At 52.0% G+C, this 19,490-nt stretch overlaps 1 protein-coding gene across 2 annotated transcripts; it reads left to right on the top strand.

Annotated features, from left to right (window-relative positions):
* Nucleotides 1-1,226: 1,226 nt before the first annotated feature.
* CDC25A (cell division cycle 25A) lies at nt 1,227-16,826 on the top strand. Of its 2 annotated transcripts, none has more exons than XM_086614217.1 (16): nt 1,227-1,369; nt 3,994-4,079; nt 6,862-6,916; nt 7,638-7,673; nt 7,819-7,855; nt 8,273-8,374; nt 9,171-9,296; nt 10,378-10,497; nt 11,141-11,215; nt 11,910-12,062; nt 12,704-12,796; nt 13,019-13,081; nt 13,197-13,295; nt 14,004-14,134; nt 15,250-15,361; nt 16,686-16,826. In XM_086614217.1, the coding sequence occupies exons 1-16, from the start codon at nt 1,227-1,229 to the stop codon at nt 16,824-16,826; spliced, it is 1,572 nt and encodes a 523-aa protein (XP_086470343.1). The 2 variants fall into 2 exon arrangements, with proteins under 2 accessions (XP_086470343.1, XP_086470344.1); XM_086614218.1 differs by having other exon boundaries at nt 9,171-9,284.
* Nucleotides 16,827-19,490: the final 2,664 nt, after the last annotated feature.

Raw genomic sequence — 19,490 nt, forward strand, 5'->3', positions numbered from 1 at the left:
GCAGATAAGTGGGAGAGGGGCAGGGAAGATGCTGTGGTTGCCCATGCTGGTTTTTGGCAGCGCTGCGTGGCTGGCTTTGGTGTGTTGTGGGAAGCATGGGGGTGCAGCCACCCCACACCCACAGCTCAGGGTGGAGCTGAGTATCTGTTGATAGTGGTGGTAACTGCTCCCATCAAAACCAGTAAAAACTGTTGCTTGAAAATGTTCAGGGAGGGGACAGAGTGGACCTGAGGGCTGGAATGAGGGCACAGACCCAGCTGCTCCAGGCTGGAGGAGTGACAGGGGTGTGATGGGGATCTGTGAGGTCCTGGGTGGTCAGAGAATCATAGAACCATCTGGTTGGAAGAGACCCTCAAGATCATCGAGTCCAACCGTTCCCCCTGCACTGTCAGGGTCCCTAAACCATGTTCCTCAACACCAAATCCACACGGTTTTTAAACCCCTCCAGGGATGGGGACTCCACCACCTCCCTGGGCAGCCTGTTCCAATACTTCACAACCCTCTCTGGAAAGAAGTTCTTCCTGATATCTATCCTAAATTTCCCCTGGCGTACCTTGAGGCCATTCCCTCTCATCCTGTCATTTTTCATCCCTCTCCCGGGGAGCAAATGCGTGTTGTTTCACACCAGACGCCTCACACAAGCGGCCGCCGGCGGTGCCGCTCCTTTATTGTCCTCACAAAGCTCTCCTCTGAGGAGAGGTGATGTGCGAAGGGCTCCTCGGCTCACCGGGGCGCGGCGACCCGCTGAGTTTATGCCCTTTTTCCCCTCGTTTTTCCCCGTTTTAACCGCTTCCCCTCAGGCCCAGGGAGGCCGCTGGGGCTGTGGCGCCAAAGCGGGCGGGGGACTACGCTTCCCAGCATGCAACGCGGAGGAGGGCAACGCGTGAACGCGTTGCCCTCCTCCGCGTTGCATGCTGGGAAACGTAGTCCCCGTTTAGGCGCTCAGTCAGGCTGCCAGCGGCACCCCATTGGCTGGCTTCTCCATTGGGCAGGAGCGACGTCAAGCACCGCTTGGGGGCGGGGACTGAGGCGCCCGCCGCCGTTCTTACTGGTCCTAACGGGCGCAGTGGGCGGGGAGTTGGAGCAAAGGCACCCGCCCCCTCCAGAGGAGCGTTTTGATTGGTGGAGGGGTGGTTTGGCGCCAGCTTCGGAGCGGGCGACGGGTAGCGGCTGGGGTCAGAGCGGCGCTGACAGGAGGACGGGCGGCTTCGTCTCGGCTCGGCTCCATGGATCCCGCACCGGGCCGTTCCTACCGCCGCCGCCTCCTGCTTCTCTCTCCGGCTTCGCCCGCCGTGGTCAAGTCTCTTTTTCCCGCCGACCTCTCGCCGGTCTCCGACCTCCGCCTCACCATGGAGCAGCTGGGACGCAGGTCAGTCAGAGCGGGGGCCCCTTTTCGCCCCCTCACCCCCCCTCTGCCCTGACTCAGGGCCTCTACGATGCTCCCTCCCCCCCCCCCCCCCCCCCCAAAAAAAAAGCGAGGCCTCCGGCGCCTCTCACCCCCTTCTTCCCTCCTGAAGCGAGGCCTAACGGAGCTCCCCCCTCCCCCCGCCATGCGAGGCCTCAGGGCCGCTTCTCCCCCACCCCGGACCCAAGCAAGGCCTGGGGGGGCTCTTCTCCTCCCCTCATTGAAAATAATAATAATAATTAAAAAAGCGAGGCCTCGTGGAGTCGTTCTTCCTTTGCACCCCACCCCCCCCATCCACAACGAGGCCTTGAGGAGCTTTTCTCCTCCCCCGTCCCCCCCCAGAGGCCTTAAGGAAGTCTTCCACCCCGCTCCCCAAACCGCAAGGCCTCGAGGAACTGTTTTCCTTCCCCCCTTTCAGAAGCAAGGCCTCAAGGGCCTCATCTGCCCTCACTTCCCCCCCCAAAAAAAATGCTGCCTCGTGGATCTTTTCTCTTCTTCTCCTTCCTCCCCACCCCCCCTAATCGGGGCCTTGAGGAGCTCTTCTCCTAATCTCCTCCTCCCTCCAGAAGCGAGGCCTTGAGGACCTCATCCCACGTTCTCTCCTTCTGAGCACCCCCCCGTTAAAACCGACGCCTCGCGGACCTCTTCTCCTAACCCTCCCCCAAAGAAGCGAGGCCTCCAGGAGCTGTTTGTCGCTCCCGCCCCCCCACCATGAGGCCTCGAGGAGTTCTTCCCATGTGTGTCCCGTCCCCCACCCCCGCCCTTGCAAAGCCGAGGGCAGTTTTGCTACGACTCCCCTTAACACCGCCCCCACCCCTGCCCGGTGCTCGGGGCTCCCCCCCCTGCCCCTCTGCCCACCGAATATCCCCTTTCTTCCTAAGGAGCCCCGAGACTGGCCCCACCCCCCCCCCCCCCCCCCCCCCCGCAGCTCGCCCCGTGGGAGCCGTTGCCCACACGCGGTCGTGGCTGCTGCGCTGTGGGCCGTCTTCTCCCCGGGGTGTCCCACCACGCGCCACCATCTCGCCCTGGTTCTGCTCTGGGCACCCACCTGGCTCCTGAGCCCTTCCCTGTGCCTGGCTCCAGGCCTGGGTGCTCCCCCTCTCCCACAAATCAATGCTGGTACCTTTGTGCCTGCTCTTCCTGCCTTCCATCCCACCTTGGCTGCATCGTCTCCTGCGACCCAGCTCCTTTAACTCTGCTGCCCGCCTTCGCCCTGCACACCCCTCCTCTCTGTTTCACACCCAGAAGGTGCTGAAGTCTCTGGGCTCTGCCACTCCTCTGGCCCCGCGGTTGCTCCATCCAGTTTGGCTGTTACTGGTCTCCAACTCCTTCATCTTGTTATTCCTACAGCAGCCTCTACAGTTTGTCTCTTGTACGGCTCCTGTTTTGCCCTGGCCTCCTCTCTGGTCCTGATGGCCCTCCTGGTATTTGTCGTTTGTTTGCTGGTTTTGTATCGTTCTCATTTCTGTAATCACCTGCTTTCTTTATGATCCTTCCCTCCTTCAGATTCCTGGCATTCCTGTAAATCCACCAATTCACACCGGTAGATTCAGTGATTCACATCAGCCCCCTCCGTGTTCTTGTTCTGCACTGTGGGTTTGTAGCCCTGGCAAGTTGTTTTTTTAATTGGCTCGTGATGGAGGAGCCAGGTAGCTTTCCCAAACATAAGAAGGTACAAGAAGGATCATGAGAGCTCCTCCAAGTTCCCTGCCTGCTGGCAGGGCAGTGTTTGTACTTGCCACGTGTCGGGTCGGGCTGGCCTTCCTCAGCCAGGCTCTGGGTGCCTCGAGCCCCTTCACCTCCAGAATGATTTGAACAAGTCTGGGGAACTGCGTGAGCAGAGAACTTGCTCAGTTGATAAGACAAAATCTGAGAGCTAACTACATACAAAAATGAGTTTGAGTTACAAGTTTGGTATTTTTTTTTGTGCAAAACAATAATTAAATTGTTGCCAGAGATGGTTGCAGTCCTGAGAAGGATAATGGGGCTCTGATAGAGGTGTTTCTAGAGGATGGTTTGAGAGGTGCTAGTGTGATTCCAGGCACCAGTAACCTATTGCACACTTAAATTGGTTTTAGTCCTGAAATTTTATTGCGAAGTCTGTCATTTTGTTGTGTGAGGACCTTTGTTTGTGAAGGCACAAGCTCAGGACAGGCTTTAAAACATGGTTTTTACAAACCTCCTCACAGTTAGTGTGTCATGGAGAAAAGCTTGGTGGTTTGGTGCCAGGTGACCAGAAATGCAACCAGGATAATTATTGCCTTAAGTGGCACCCTCCCTGTCTCCTTCTGGAAGCTGGACTTGTAACGTTACCAGTGCTGCGTGGGCAGGTTTGAAAACAAACCCGAAACCTCAGGTCCCTGTAGGTGTTAGATCTGAGGATATTTAAGTGTGGTGAGCTGGGGGTGGCATGGGCTGCGTACCACCTGCACGCAGGGCACAAGAGGCTGCAGTCTGCAGGATTGCCAAGCTGATGGGGAAGGTTTCAGGTTATGATCACCTGTGCTGCAGATCCACGTTCAGGCTCTCCTGGGTTGTATTTCTCACGTCAATGAGCACTCACACCGAATGCCTCACTTCTTTTACAGTCAGCACGACACCGCGGAGCAAGATCTGGGAAACAAGAATGCTAATGGCTTACAGAGAACAGTGTCGTCGGAATCAACGGACTCAGGTATGGCTTTCTCAACTAGAATCATGGAATCATCTGCTTGGAAGAGACTCTCAAGATCGAGTCCAACCGTTCCCCCTGCACTGTCGGGGTCCCTAAACCATGTTCCTCAACTCCAAATCCACACAGTTTTTAAACACCTCCAGGGATGGGGACTCCACCACCTCCCTGAGCAGCCTGTTCCAATACCTCACAACCCTCTCTGGAAAGAAATTCTTCCTGATATCCAACCTAAATTTCCCCTGGCATAACTTGAGGCCATTCCCTCTCATCCTGTCATTCCTAACGTGGGAGAAGAGCCCGACCCCCATCTCCCTACAATTTCCTGTCAGGTAATTGTAGAGAACGAGAAGGTCCCCCCCTGAGTCCCCCCTGAATTAATAGGTGACAAGGGAGGACTGAAAAGCATCGTGTCTTTATGTGGCTTTTCCTGCGAGCAGCTGCCAGGGTTTGGATAGATCCCTGCAGCCTCTTTCCATTCTTGTGCTCTGGAAAGGGGGCAGGCAGGCAGAGCATCGCTCGGCAAGCTTCTGCGCTTTGGGTTTGGGTTGTAGGCTGTGTATGTTGTGTGGTTTTTTGCTTTAATTGTCCTGGAATGTGTTAGCAGAAGAGCTAGCGTGGAGGATAACCTGGTTCTGCCCCCACAGGGGCATTCTTTGCCAGAGAGGACTTTTCCCTTTTTTCTCAGGGACCTGTCATGCTTTGTACTCCAGCATGATGTTTATCACTCCCATTTTCTGCTTGCCTTGATGTTCTGCTCTGCACATGGTGGTGGGTCAACACCTTGTCCTGAGTGTGTCAGCCTCTCCTGCAGTAGAGACAGCTGAAGAGGAAGGCTGCTAAAGGCAGCCCGGGGTAGGATTTGCTGGTGAACTGGGTTCTCACCATTTTCTGCTCTGTGGTGTCTTGCAGGTACTGGCCTGTGAGCGTTTATAGCTGCGTATTGGGGCTGTGGTCTGGCAAACTGGGAGATAATGGTTTGTGCTTTGTTGTTAGGACTCGTTGTGTACCTGCACCCGGCTCCGAACGGGACCGGTCGGAGTTTCTGCCCTTTGGAGGGTGATGACGTTGGTGCAAGCGAGTCGTCACCGTGCGGTTTCTCACTTGACACCCAGACTGTGCGAACCCGCTCGAGTCAAGGCTGCGAGCAGGGTTTGTCTTGTGGCTTAAGGTTTTTTTTTGGTGGCTTTTTTTGTTAACACGAGGTGACTTCATCTGGAACCTGGGGAGCTGCGGCTTAGTGCTGCTGCTTGCCCAGAAGTAGTTGTTTTTTTTTTTTTTTCAAATGAGGTGTTTTATCAGTAAACATGAAATAAGCTATTACTCCATAACTTGTAGAATCAGGGAAGCTTCTGACACTTTGTTGTCCAACCCAGTGACATAAATCAGAGTCTCCATCTGAATTTGTGCACCAGTCTGACCGTGATGGTACTTTCAGCCCTGAAAGGCACTTTTGGAACGGCTAGAATGCAAGTGCAGCTCCCAAACCACAAAGTGGGGTGGAATAACCAAGCTTGCTAAATCTCCACTGTCTTTTTGGGTTTTTTGTTTGTTCTTTCTTTTTTTTCCTTAAGGCCTGCTTTGGAGACAGGGAGCATAGAGCTTACTAAACACTTCTGACTCAGGTTACTGCCGTGCTGAGACCACTACCTGTCGCGTTAGTCACGTTAATTCTTTGTAATTTATTTAGATGACAGTTATTGAAGTAGGAAGTCTCATCACGACGCTGTAGGGTCCGTTCTGGGAAGCTGTCGGCCTGTCACCAGGGCTTGTGATTACAACCAGAATACAAATGTTCCTCGAGGGTCTGCGATGGAATAAGATTCGTATTTGGCTGTACTTAAATGCTGCATAGCTGGAATTGTGGAATCATGTAGTGTTTCACGTGATTTATGCTCATGGAGTGCTTGCTGTTATTCCCAGTACCCTCACGTGCCATTTGGGAATGGGCCTGGAGCTTCTTCATACAAAGAGGTGTAACTAAACAGAGGCTCAAAAGCCCCTAAAGGACCAACTTGTCTATGAAGATGAGTATGTGAGAGAATAAGCCAAGAGCATTCCGTGTTGTGTGGCAGGACTCCGAGGGCTGGAGCACCTCTGCTCTGGAGACAGGCTGGGAGAGTTGGGGCTGTTCAGCCTGGAGAAGAGAAGGCTCCAGGGAGACCTTCCAGTGCCTAAAGGGGCTACAGGAAAGCTGGAGAGGGGCTTTGGACAAGGGTGTGGAGTGACAGGACACGGGGCGATGGCTTTGAACTGGAAGAGGGGAGATTTCGATGGGATCTGAGGGAGAAATTCTTCCCTCTGAGGGTGGTGAGGCACTGGCACAGGTTGCCCAGAGAAGCTGTGGCTGCCCCATCCCTGGCAGTGTTCCAGGCCAGGTTGGATGGGGCTTTGGGCAACCTGGTGTAGTGGAGGGTGTCCCTGCCCATGGCAGGGGGGTTGGGACTGGATGGTCTGTGAGGTCCCTTCCAACCCAAACCAGTCTGGGATTCTATGACTCTGTTCTATATGATATTCCAGGCTGGGCTCAGGATGCTTTTTTCAATTACTCCCGTTTTTCCCCCAAGCACTAACAGCTGATGATTTGATGGTGAAAACCCAAGCGTGTGGAGTGTCTGTAGCTGTGGTTGCATCTACGCTGAGATGAGGCTGCAGATGGGGCTTTCTGTGTTAGTTTCCTGTCTGAGCTTGGGGTCTTCCAGGGGAAATGTGGCAATGTCCAATATTTTGTGTTCCATAGGTGCTGAGATGCTGCTCAGTAGCAAACACTGTCTCTCCTCTGCAGGTTGTGCTTTGAATTCGCCTGATCCTGCGACCGCAAACGATATCATGGAGGACACGTACGTACCCCTATGCCGAGCCTGACTCGTGGCATCATTAACAAACCGTTAACAAACGTCGGCTAATGAGAGCCTTGACCTGGCTTTTCCTTTGCCTTTCTATTTCCCAATCTCCTGCTCACCAACTGCAGAGTTTGTATTAATTCTTGTTCCTTTTGATACCACCCATTTCTCTCCTTTGCTGGATAGCTGCTTGCCAAGTCCTGAGTCCGAGGTAATGTGTTGTACCAACCAGCCTGTTTGGCATGACTCTGACACCTTACCAGGAGGCTGAGGCTGCACCAAGCTGCGTGGAAGTTGCAGCTTTCACTCAACGCTTACGTTATCATTTGTGCTTCTATATGCCTTACCCGGTGTCAAGCAGTTCCTCACAGCTTTGAACTTGCCACTTTCAATTAGATGATTTTTCTTTTCCTAATCTTCTATCCCCAGGGATGGGGCACAGATTTGGTCTCTGTTTACTGAGCTTTTCTTCCTTTGACTTAGCTTCTTGTCTAAACAATGCTGAAAAGAATTTGGGGAAAGGAAGGAGAGGAGGAGTCTAGCTAGTTTCAAAAACTAGGATGGGATCAGCTGACTATAAATAGCTTTTGAGAAAGACAAAGTGTCATCAAGAAGCACGTTGGCTTCTGCTTGGCATAACTCTCTGTGACTTACACTACAAATCAACCTTGTATTTAATATCCTCTGGCACTAACTGGAGCATTTCTCTTGCTTTTAGATTTGAGAAAGCGATTCTTGAATCGAGCAGGCTGAAGTAAGTATGCTTCTGTTTCAGCTTTTTTGTCAGTGACTGTTGTAGCTTCTGGAGTTTTGTTGGGGGGGGAAAGTGAGTTTTACTCATGTTACTGTCTTTTTAAAACAAAATGTTGAAATAAATCTTGGTTCTCTTTTCATTGCAGCGTTCGAATGCCCTTCAGAAGAATACATTCCCTGCCAGTAAGTGAGAGTGGTGTTGGTTTCTATAAATGTTAAAGGATTTAGCGTGTTAACTGTTTTTAATTGCATACATTCCATAAGTTGTTAGTTTTCTGTCTTCAAGAACAGCTGCTTACTTAATGAAAACTTAATGTAAACTGGTGATACTTAATGAAAACTGGCAAAATTGCAGCTTGTAAACTGAAAATCTCATTGGAGTTGGTGTGAAATTTCAGCAGTGTGGCTCTGTCACTAGTGCAGTTGAAGCATTTTGGTACCTGTACCGTATGTCAGCACAAAAGACTCCTGCACATAATTTGCACAGATTTGGAGTCAGATACCTTTTGGTCTTTGTTAGCTGCTCTTTTGCCTAAAATGTAGTTGTGCAAAGATGATATTGCACAATACTGAACTGACACTTGCGTGTGAACGTTGTAGCAAAGCCTCCTGGGGTCCAGCCCTGCTCTGAAGAGAAACCTTTCCGGGTCTCTGGATGGTGACGACTTTCAACCATTGGAACAGGATGAAAATAAGGAGAACGTAAGTGTTGCTTTCTGTTGCCTGGGATGATATGGTGTAGGAGGTGGTACCGAGGAAGCTGAATTCACACCCCCCTTCAACAGTGGAAGAGGCTTTTGCTCCCTGCCAGGCTGTGGTTCAGCCACCACAGAGTTTTGTGTACCTTATTTGAGGGGAACTCGCAGCAAAGTGCGACAGCACTGGTTGTAGCAACCCCAAACTGATTATAGGTGAATACATTTTGGAAGACTTTGATTGTGCAGCTCCACCTTCACGCTGCTGAGCCTGACTCCTTTCACAATGCGGCGAGGGAAAACATATTCGTGCTGCTGGCTTTAGCTAGCTACGAGGGGTGCCTCCAGAAAGCTGTTGAGATAGGTCACCTCATCTCTTTCCACTGCTGACATGGGGAGCCCTGGCTCCTCACAGCACAAATCTCCTTTCACCTGCTTGATCCAAAGGGCCTTGCTGCTGGAAACCCCGTCAGCAGGACTCTGATGGGTCTCTACAGAAGAGTGGGTGTCAGGAGGCAGCCTTTAAAAATGATCTTTTTTGCAGAGAAGTTGACTGACAAATAGAAAAGCCTTAAGCCCGCAGGTGATATCAAAAGGATGAAAACTTGATTATGTTAAACAAATCACTATTGTAATGTCTTTAATTAAAAAACACTTGCCTTCAGACTATTCCTGTTGGTAGCAGGGAACTTAAATCCAAAAGGTCAGGTAGCTTAAAAAAAAAAAAAAAGATGAAATGATCAAAGCATTTTACACCGTTTGTAATTTTGGTAAAATGATCACTTTGCACCTTTTTAATTCAGGAATCCTTCGAGTTTAAGAAGCCAACCAAACCAGCTTCTCGTTCCGTGCACGCCCATTCCCATGACGGAAAAGGTGTTCCTGGACCAAGGCAGAATTCATCTGCAGCTCAGACAGTAAGTAATACAGCGTTCTTTGCAACTAATTCTCACCTCATCCTCTACATACCTACTACCTGGCAGGAAGAAAAATTGCATCAGGATTCTAAGATTGCTGTTAATCACAACTCTTCACGTGCCAAATAGAAATACTTACCCATCTGCCAGATGAGAAAACTCCTCACATTCTGGCTTATGAGCTGGTGAGAAATTTGAAACGTGAATTGTTCTGAGTATGTGAGAGATTAGTCAGGAGAGAGCTGAGATCACGCTGCAGGAAGTCGAGGGAGTGTGGACCTTGCTGTGAAATTGAGGAATTTAGTTTGTAATTGTGCTCACTATCACCAAAGTAGATGTTTGTGTTGAGGCAGATGCGTTTGGAACAATGGAGCCATCTGTGTAGATGTGACTGGATCTTATGTCCAGGTGTGGCATCCAGGAGGAAAATATTACCATATTCCATTGCTTAGAAAAAGCCACTGCAAAACCACGACAGGTCCCTGCACAGAAACAGAGCTGGGTGGCTAAGTCTTGGCTTCACTCCCGAGTCTGGTAGCCCTTCATAGATCTAAGGAAGAAATTTTTCACTCGAGGGTGGTGAGGCACTGGCACAGGTTGCCCAGAGAAGCTGTGGCTGCCCCATCCCTGGCAGTGTTCAAGGCCACGTTGGATGAGGCTTTGGGCAACCTGGTGTAGTGGAGGGTGTCCCTGCCCATGCAGGGGGTTGGAGCTGGATGGTCTGTGAGGTCCCTTCCAGCCCAAACCATTCTGGGATTCTATGATTCTATCTTGGCACTCCTAATCTCCTGCTCACCAGCTGCACAGTTTGCATTAATTCTTGTTCCTTTCGGTACCACCCATTTCTCTCCTTGGCACCTTCGCTGGATAGCTGCTTCTAGAGGAGAGGCTTATTGCTTAATGAGTCTAACGAGGCACTGTGCTCTTGTAAGGATCAAATAAAAGCGTTGGAACTCAGTTTGGGATCTGCTCAAGTGTATTCAAGGGGTGGAGTAACTTTCTGTAGGGCAGTGAGAGGCACGGTGTCACCTCTGGCTGCAGCACCCTGCAGTGAAGAGAAGGAATGTTGTTAGAACCGACTGTCTTCTTGCAGTTTCCCGTGGGTGAGCAGGAAAACTACAGGCCGGTTTTCCAGCAGCAGTCTTCTCTGACTTCCTCTGAAAGCGAAGATGATGATGGATTCCTAGAGCTGCTGGATGAGCAAGATCTGAAGGTACGCACCAAGGAAGTACGACGTGTTTCAAAATCGGCTCTGTCTCGTGTTAAGTCTGCCAGCACGGATGTTCCAGCAGGAGTCAGTGCAAGGCAAACTGCAAGGAGCCAGGTGCCAGGGAGTGCAACAAGATGAGGTGCCACCTCTTTCAGTGTCCCTGTCTTCTGTGTGCCCTTCCCTAGGGCAGACAGGGGGATTGGCTTGGGGCGCGAGCAGCGGTTAGGTGAAGAATCGCTGCTGTTCCTTAGAATTGCGTTACTAGGGAGGATTATTTGAAAAGTTGGTGTCTGTCTTGAGAAACTTGCTGGAAGAGCTAAAGGTAATGTTTGCTTTCGAGCCACCTCAATAGAAGGCTGTTTCCAACTGAGTTTGAAATGCCTAAAGCTTTGGAGGAACATCACTGTTAATCAAGCAATGAATTGATACAACTCACCTTCTCTAACCTGCCTCGACTCGGTTCTGTTATTCCTTTGAGTAGTGGACTAGTAATTGAGTTGAACTCCTAAAACAGCTCTGACATAAGAATTTCCCTGGAATGTTTGCCCAAGCTGTGCAGAAGCTGTAGATATTTACAGTCTCTGCCCACAGAGAAATAGATGAGAATGAATTTTTCTTTTTTTTTTTTTTTTTTTTTTCCCCTCAGAACGACGAGGAGATGCCGCCTGATGTGGCGAGCCTCTGGACTGCACCGCTGGTCATGAGGAAAGCCGACAATCGGGTGAGTGTTGTGGCAGTGCACAACAGAGCAGAGACAGGGTCTTTGTTCTGGCAGCCCTTTTCACTGCTGGGACAAGTGACCCCACTGTCTCTGCTGCTGGATCCCTAATAGCAGCAGCAAAACAAGATATGGCAAAAGCCCCCCTCCCTGTTCTGTTATGTCTAAAGCCTGTGTACCTGGAAGGCTTCCTCAGTGCAGAACAATGCTCCTTGTTTGGATGTAGGCATTGACTTTTCACAAAAGTGCTTCATAAATGCCAGAACATCTTGACCACCCTTATCAGGTGCTCCTTGACATACCTTGAACACCTTCTGCCCAGGCTTGCCTGAAATGCCTGTAGCCCAGTATTCTGATAACAGACTGCGAAGGGAGTTTAGGCTCCACCAAAAAGCTCTTAATCTGCTGATAGATTGTTTGCTAATTGGTATGAAGCACTCTGCTGGCACTTATGGTGCTCCACCCTCACCCAGTCCACACTGGAAGAAACAAATGTCACTGGAAACATTGGTCCTGAATTTACATGATCCTATTTAACATCCTGCTGTTGCTGTGCAGTGGCAGTGTCCTGTGTAAGCAAAACTGGTAACGGTCTGAAAGTCTGAGGCTTGCTTAGTTTCTGATCTTTGCAAGGCAAGCTGGGAGTGAAGGCAAGCCTGGAGTGAAGGCAAGCCTTTGCTTTTCTCCTTCCTCATAGGCCAAACGATGTCGGTTGTTTGGCTCTTCATCTCTGCCTGGTGGCGTAGGAAGAACCACCCAGAAAAGGATGGAGAGATCCCAGGAAGAGAATTCTCCAGGGAAAAGCAAGAAGAGGAAGAGCCTGCCTGGAACACCTTCTGAGGATTCAACGGTTGGTGGCTCAGCATGAATTGATTGGGAGAGGCTCTAAGATAGGTGTCTGGCTTGGGAAGGTTGATGAGAGCTTTTTCAGGAGAATTGCTGACCTACAAAGCTGGAGAGGGGCTTTGGACAAGGGCATGGAGTGACAGGACATGGGGCAATGGCTTTAAACTGGAAGAGGGGAGATTTTGGTGGGATCTAAGGAAGAAATTCTTCCCTCTGAAGGTGGTGAGGCACTGGCACAGGTTGCCCAGAGAAGCTGTGGCTGCCCCATCCCTGGCAGTGTTCCAGGCCAGGTTGGATGGGGCTTTGGGCAGCCTGGTGTAGTGGAGGGTGTCCCTGCCCATGGCAGGGGGGTTGGAACTGGATGATCTTTGAGGTCCCTTCCAACCCAAACTGTTCTGGGATTCTGTGATTCTACAAAACTGTGTTCTCTCTGCATAGCGCAGATCTGGGGGAGCTGGCGCAGTGTTTCCATTATTTCCAGTATTTCCATACTCTTGAGCCTGAGCTTTGCCTAATGCAAAGGGGAAGCTGAGGAGTCGTAGTTCAGGGCATCAGAGTAAACTCCTGAGTTTTCTGTCGTGTTATGGGAAAAGGATCTTTCTGCCGTCAGTGCTCGGAGTTGATCTCTAACCCGTGTCCCTCCAGAGCATGAAAATGGTGAAGACACAATCCTCCACGGCGGAGATCGAAAGCATTTTGGATAGTGACCAGAGCGACCTTATTGGTGACTTCTCAAAGGTAATTCAGAAGATTCAAGTGTTTTAGTGGCTTCTCTTGGTAGAGATGTCTCAGACCAGCCTGAGTACAGCACGTATGCAAATTCCTATGGAAAAGCTGTCGGTGAAACGGTGCTTGCACGGGTTAGACACACAGCGATGCACGTGTGGTTATCCAAAAAGATCTGCAAAATCCCTTCGATACGCCTGGAATTGTCTCAGTTAAATGCTGTCTGTTTTTTAGGGTTACTTGTTCCACACTGTCGACGGGAAACATCAAGACTTAAAATATATTGACTCAGAAATGGTAGGTGTTCCGGGGACAGTAAGAAAAATTCTTCAGTGGGGAAAAAAAACCAAAACAAACAAAGCCCCCTCAGAACAACTGAACTTTTTCTTTTTTTTTCCTTCCCCCCTTCCAGATTGTGTCTGTGCTGACTGGGAAGTTTGCAAGCTTCATCAAGGAATGTGTGATAATTGACTGTAGATACCCGTACGAGTACGAAGGAGGACACATCAAGGTATGTCGACCCCATAGGAGCAATGTAGAGTTGTCTGAAGTTCCAAACTGGAGTCGCTTTGCTCTGGGGTCGCTCTCCAGTAGCGAGTATCCAAGGCCATGTGTGTATGGTACAGCTGAGATGCCCAAGTCCCTCCGTGGGGTCTGGGATCTTGTCACACCTACACCCTGCGTGACTCCTGGCACACTGAGCTCATGCTTGGTTCATAAAAACACTTTTCCTTTGAAGGAGGGAACGTTCCGCTGTCCTTAGCAGAGGAGGTGACTTATGTGGCAGGCAGGGAGATGGTCCCAGAGGATGTGAGATGCTCTGTGTCCAGCATCCTGATATCTAGGGAAGCTAAATTTAGAATATTAAACTTCTTTTAAACCACAGACTTCAAAGAACAAATGGCCGTGCAAAACATAATTGGTCTTGAAGTTTCCTGGCCTGCCCTCTCGAATGCAATGGGATGGGAAATCCAACGAGCCACCACCTACAGGTGTTGAAGTGGCCACCTGAAGCAAGTCCAGGTCACCCTAAGTCAGTGTTAGACTATCTGTAACGTTCTGCTTGGGTCTGAAGCTGTATTCTCAGCGGCTAGGGAGAGTTGACAGAGCTCCTCTAGGAGACAGAAGATGAGGAGATGGTGTGCAAGGAAGTGGGATAGGTTCGTTACTGTTCTCCTCCACTCACTGTGTGTGCTCGGGCATGGCTCTGCCTTTACAGGGTGCTGTAAACCTACACATGGAAGAGGATGTGGAAGACTACTTGCTGAAGAAGCCAATCCAGCCAGCGGAGAACAAACGAGTGATAGTAGTGTTCCACTGCGAGTTTTCTTCAGAGCGGGGTCCTCGAATGTGAGTTATCCCTCATGCCCCGACACGAGAGCTCACTGCTGCGCTGGCTGAGAGCAAAGCTTTCAGGGTGGCACCAGTTATTGTGCTGATGTGCTCCTGAATGTGCAGTCTGTCATGAGTAGATGTTGGTTGTCACCTCTGGCAGGGAATGTGACACAACCCATGATGCGAATGGCCATGATGAAGTTGGGCTGGTGAGCTGGAATGCTTAGAGACAGAGAGGGAAAACCAGTTAGAATCATAGAATGGTTTGCGTTGGAAGGGACCTTCAAAGATCATCCAGTTCCACCCCACCCTGCCATGGGCAGGGACACCCTCCACTACACCAGGGTGCCCAAAGCCCCATCCAACCTGGCCTGGAACACTTCCAGGGATGGGGCAGCCACAGCTTCTCTGGGCAACCTGTTCCAGTGCCTCACCACCCTCAGAGGGAAGAATTTCTTCCTTACATCTAATCAAAATCTCCCCTCTTTCAGTTTAAAGCCATTGCCCCGTGTCCTGTCACTCCACACCCTTGTCCAAAGCCCCTCTCCAGCTTTCCTGTAGCCCCTTTAGGCTCTGGAAGGTGCTGGAAGGTCTCCCCGGAGCCTTCTCTTCTCCAGGCTGAACAGCCCCAACTCTCTCAGCCTGTCTCCAGAGCAGAGGTGCTCCAGCCCTCCCATCATCTCCATGGCCTCCTCTGGCCCCGCTCCAGCAGCTCCATGTCCTTCTGCTGTTGGGGCCCCCAGAGCTGAAGGCAGCACTGCAGGGGGGTCTCGCAGAGCAGAGCAGAGGGGCAGAATCCCCTCCCTCGCCCTGCTGCCCACGCTGCTCTGGGTGCAGCCCAGGACACGGTTGGCTTTCTGGGCTGCCAGCGCACGGTGCCGGCTCATGGTGAGCTTCTCATCCACCAACACCCCCAAGTCCTTCTCCTCAGGGCTGCTCTCCATCCCTTCTCCACCCAGCCTGGGCTGGTGCTTGGGCACAGCTCTGCAGCCAGTGTGGCACGTCCGCCTGTTCCTGCACGGCAGCGGCTTGTGGCTGTAGTGCCGGGAATGGGGAGCTCTGGCCGAGCACTGGTTTTGTGTGTCACTTCTTGGCTGCGCGATGTAACGCAGGGCTCTTTCCTGCCGCAGGTGCCGGTTTGTGCGGGAGCGGGACAGGCTGGGGAACGAGTACCCCAACCTGCACTACCCGGAGCTGTACGTCCTGAAGGGGGGTTACAAGGACTTCTTCTCGCGATGCCGCGTAAGTGACGTTCTCTTAAATTCACCTCTGCCACGCTCAGAGGGGAAGAAACGACAGATAAATACGTACCCCCGCACATTCCCACCCCACCGGACTTCTCTTTGGGGCAGGCTGTGTGTTGCTGGGGTGGGTTTTCCTGCTCCGTTTCCCGGTGCTTTCCCGTACTGAGAACAGTTACAGCGTTGGCAGTGAGGCTCCGAGCCTGCTCCACGCTTCAGAGCTGTCTTGCTGCCATAGCTGAAAGGTTTTTCCACTTTTTTTTTGTCTCAAGAGTAACATACAAAACTGGTTTCTGCCCTTTTATAACAACTGGGAGTTCAAAATGTCACTGGGAGAAGGAATTTCAGACTGCTCAGCCTGCGCGGACTAGGAGAGAAGAGGCTTGACAGTAATTGCCGTGTAACAAATCCAAACCTGCAGCCTCATACTGTACTAAAATAACCCCGAAAAACCTGAGCTTTGGGTTTTCACCTCTAGTTCAGAAGAGGAAACTAAGAACTGCCCAGCAGCTCCCTTCCCAGCCTCGTGAGGATGGTGTTTCTCGTGTCGCCTGCCTTCCGCTGCTTCAGCCTTTCAGTGGCTGTACTGGTTTTCTGCTGTTCTGACACAAACCAGACTGGCCTGGCTGTCACTTTAGTCCCTCTCTCTCTTAGATTACGGTCCTCTCGGTGACTCGTTGCGTTTTCAGAGAGACGTGAGGTGTCTGGCCGTTCTGTGGCTAGCTGGGAGGTGCTGTGTGTGCTTTTCCAGTGGGATGTTGGGTGTCCCGCCATTTGGGCCACCCTGGGGGATGCTAGTGTTCACAGCTGTCCTGGTTTTTGGCTCTCCCTGCTGACTCCCCTGCGGAGGTGGATGCCTGGGTTTTGTTCCAGGCCCGTGGGTGTCCCCTCCCGAGGTGAGAGGACCAAGAGCCTCGAGGTGGCAGCATGGAACCAGCCGACGGGAGCCTTAGTGCTCTGGGGCTGGTCTGGGAGCCAGGAACTGGGCGGTCTGGGACGAGCGTTCCTCCAATCTGTGTTGTCTCAAGGTGAACACTGGATAGACTCAGTCTGTGTACTGGTGTCTGGCAGAAAACTCGGGGTGAGAGCTCTGCAGACAAGAGCAAGTCCTCTGTTTAACAGCGATCACTTCTGAGTAGCTGAGATCTGAGTATCACTTGGCCTCGTTCAGGCGTGTCTGGCGTGAAGCTCCTGCAGAGTGGGGCTCTGGGTTGGTTTGTTCTGGTGGTGGGTGTCCAAACGGTTGTACTGGGCTCCCTGGACGAGTCTCAGAGAGTTCACGGCTCTGTGAGACACCGAAGTGAAACCAGCTTCTCTTTCCCCAGAGCTTCTGCGAGCCCCAGAGCTACCGCCCCATGCACCACAAAGACTTCAAAGAAGATTTGAAAAGATTCCGCACCAAAAGCCGGACCTGGGCCGGTGAGAAGAGCAAGAGGGAACTGTACAGTCGCCTGAAGAAACTCTGAGGGCTGAGCCCAACCAGCAAAGACTGCCCGTCGTGGTGGGGGGGAGGCTGTTCTGGGTGGGTAGCGGGTACCGGCGCTCTTTTCATCTGTCTTACTGGGAACACCGTGGAATTTGTGGCCGCAGGCTCGAACCGAGCGGCCCGGGTGCTGGCTGGGAGCGGACTCTTGGAATGCTGCGTCGTGGAAACGACTTCCCGCGTTCCGTGGCATCCACCAACTGCCCAACAGTCTGCCCGGGGAGGGGTGGGGAGAGGCTGTCGCGTGCCACCTACACGGGGCTCGGGCTGGTGCGTGGGTGTGAGCAGCTGAGGGTGTTTTAGTGCCTGTTGATTTTTTTTAAAACGCTTTATTTATTTAAATACAGTCAAATGAAGCTAATTCCACTGCAGTTCAATCACCTGGGTCGTGCTGGAACTTTTTCTGCTAAAGGGCAGCCTGTTGCTGGGAGGGGTGTGTGTGTGGGGGGGGTAACTATTTTTCTTGGCTGCAGTTTGATTCTGTGTTTTTGTAGCATATAACGCGTCGTGGGGAAGTAAAATGGGAAATAGTTGGGTACAGCTGGAGGTTCCCACCGCGCCGAGCTCCTGTTTCGCTGTGGGAAAATTTGGTCTGAGGGGAATTGCTCATTGTACGGAGATACCGTGGTCACCACCTTCACTTATTGCGTAGTAATTTGAATTTAGCTGCTGCTTTGCTTCTGGAGAGTTGGTGTTTCAAAGTGGGGAGAACTGGGAGCTGAGGACAGTTCAGAAAAGGACTGTCTCGCGTGATCCCAGGAGCACCGGGTGGCAAAACCGATGCCAGGTTTCTTGCCAGCAGCGATTCACTGCTGCTGGTCTCCGTGAGGCTGCGTGTTATTGTCAGGAAACGTGTCCAGAAAAGAGCCCGGCTGTGAGGAATCCTGGGGTCACGTAAGACCCAACTCATGAGCCTCACAGTAGCCCAGTGATGTTGGGGCAGGGCCAGCTGCTCGCCGCAGCAATGCTGTGGTGATTGCTGGAGCTCCTCTTCCTCACGCGTGAACTTCCTGGTGACTCCAGTGCTCCCGAAGCTGGGCGCGCAGCCTGGGAACAGCCACGTGCCCTGGAAGCTCTCGGCTCTTTAGCAGACATCCAGGCTTGGCTCGCTCTGTGCCGTCATATCCGTGTCCAAAAAATACTGAAATGGAGGTACCTTATGTGCAATTTTGACTTTATTTTTTTAAAAAACTGTTTATTGTTTCTTAAAACCTGCTGTTGATCCTCTTGAGAACAGAAGGGATAAACTTTGAACTCTCTCATTTAAAAAAAAATATCAGATTTTGCTGGCTTCCCTCAAAGCTCTATATCCCAAACGGGAAGATGATGAAGCACTAAATCGGGAACGGTGATTACCAAATCGCTCGACGTAAGTGACCGTGTCCCGTGTCTCACCTGGGTGGTCCGAACTCCCGGGGGAAGCTGGTGAGGTGCCTGGGGCAGCGGTGCGGTGGGAGGAGGTCTGGTGCCGGTGAGCCGCGCCAGTGACCCGCACTGCTTTTTGGTGCAAGACCCGCTGTGCCGAAGCGCTGAACGATCCGTTCAGCAGTGTGATGTCCGTACAACTCCGTAGGCAAACAGTCGCTCTGCCAAAGTTGGACTCTCCAGCAGCTGGACACTGACGGAGCCGCGATGCTCTTTTCCGAGGTTGCTCATCTGGAGCAAAACGATTCCAGCAATCCGTGGCTTTACGGTGGCCTTTCCTGCCAATGCCCCTAAATCAGCTCCTTCTCCCAAACTTCCCGATACTCAGGAAACGGAACGTGGTGCAGGCGTTGCGGTTCTCTGGCCCGGCAGCAACGTGTGCTTCGAGGGACGGGATATACACGTCACCCCATGGTGCTGGAAACGTGACCTGTTGCTTTGTACCCCCCCTCGTTCCGTGTGCGCTGGTCAGGAAGAGCCCTGGGGCGGGAAGGGGAAGGGGAGGGATGTGTGTTTCTGAACGGCATCTGTGCCATGTGCTCAAGAGAATGAAGTACCTGGAACCCCAACGTTTGTCAAACTCGACTCGGCCTCGCTGCGACAGAAGGTGCCCTGGTTTGCTGCTTGGCATCACGGAACACGCGTTGGCAATCGCCGATTTTCCTGTCTTGCGTTCTCTGCCCATTGCTTCCAGGATAACTTGGGAATCCCAGGCTGGTTTGGGTTGGGAGGGACCTCACAGACCATCCAGTTCCAACCCCCCTGCCATGGGCAGGGACACCCTCCACTACACCAGGTTGCCCAAAGCCCCATCCAGCCTGGCCTTGAACACTGCCAGGGATGGGGCGGCCACAGCTTCTCTGGGCAACCTGTGCCAGTGCCTCACCACCCTCAGAGTGAAAAATTTTTTCCAAATGATATTTAAATGATGATGAACAGTGCCGTGCTTTCCTGTAAGCTCCAGGAATTGGACCAGTCGGAGGAAGGGCTGATTTTCTGGCCCAGCCGGTGGAGCTGCGTGGTGTTCGCGTACCTGTAGCTGGCAAAGGCGGCTGGTTGAGACCTCACAGCCCCTGGCAGGGGCCCAGGACCCAGGCAGGGATGGATGGAGCTGGGAAAGCCCAGTTCAGCCCCAGTCCAGGCTGTTTCCAGGCTGGTGGGGACTTGGGTCTGCAATCACCCCCCCGATTTAGGGCCGCAGCCATCTGAACTTCAAGGTGAA

The sequence above is a fragment of the Tauraco erythrolophus genome, chromosome 7, assembly GCF_009769465.1.
Source record: "Tauraco erythrolophus isolate bTauEry1 chromosome 7, bTauEry1.pri, whole genome shotgun sequence".
Classification (NCBI taxonomy): Eukaryota; Metazoa; Chordata; class Aves; order Musophagiformes; family Musophagidae; genus Tauraco; species Tauraco erythrolophus.

Excerpts from the sequence above, each read along its gene's own strand:
- CDC25A (XM_086614217.1), top strand. The coding sequence starts at position 1,227 with ATGGATCCCGCACCGGGCCGTTCCTACCGCCGCCGCCTCCTGCTTCTC. Across the intron at positions 1,370-3,993 it reads ATGGAGCAGCTGGGACGCAG|TCAGCACGACACCGCGGAGC; the intron begins GTCAGTCAGAGC and ends CTTCTTTTACAG. Across the intron at positions 9,297-10,377 it reads CTCAGACAGTAAGTAATACA|TTTCCCGTGGGTGAGCAGGA; the intron begins GCGTTCTTTGCA and ends GTCTTCTTGCAG.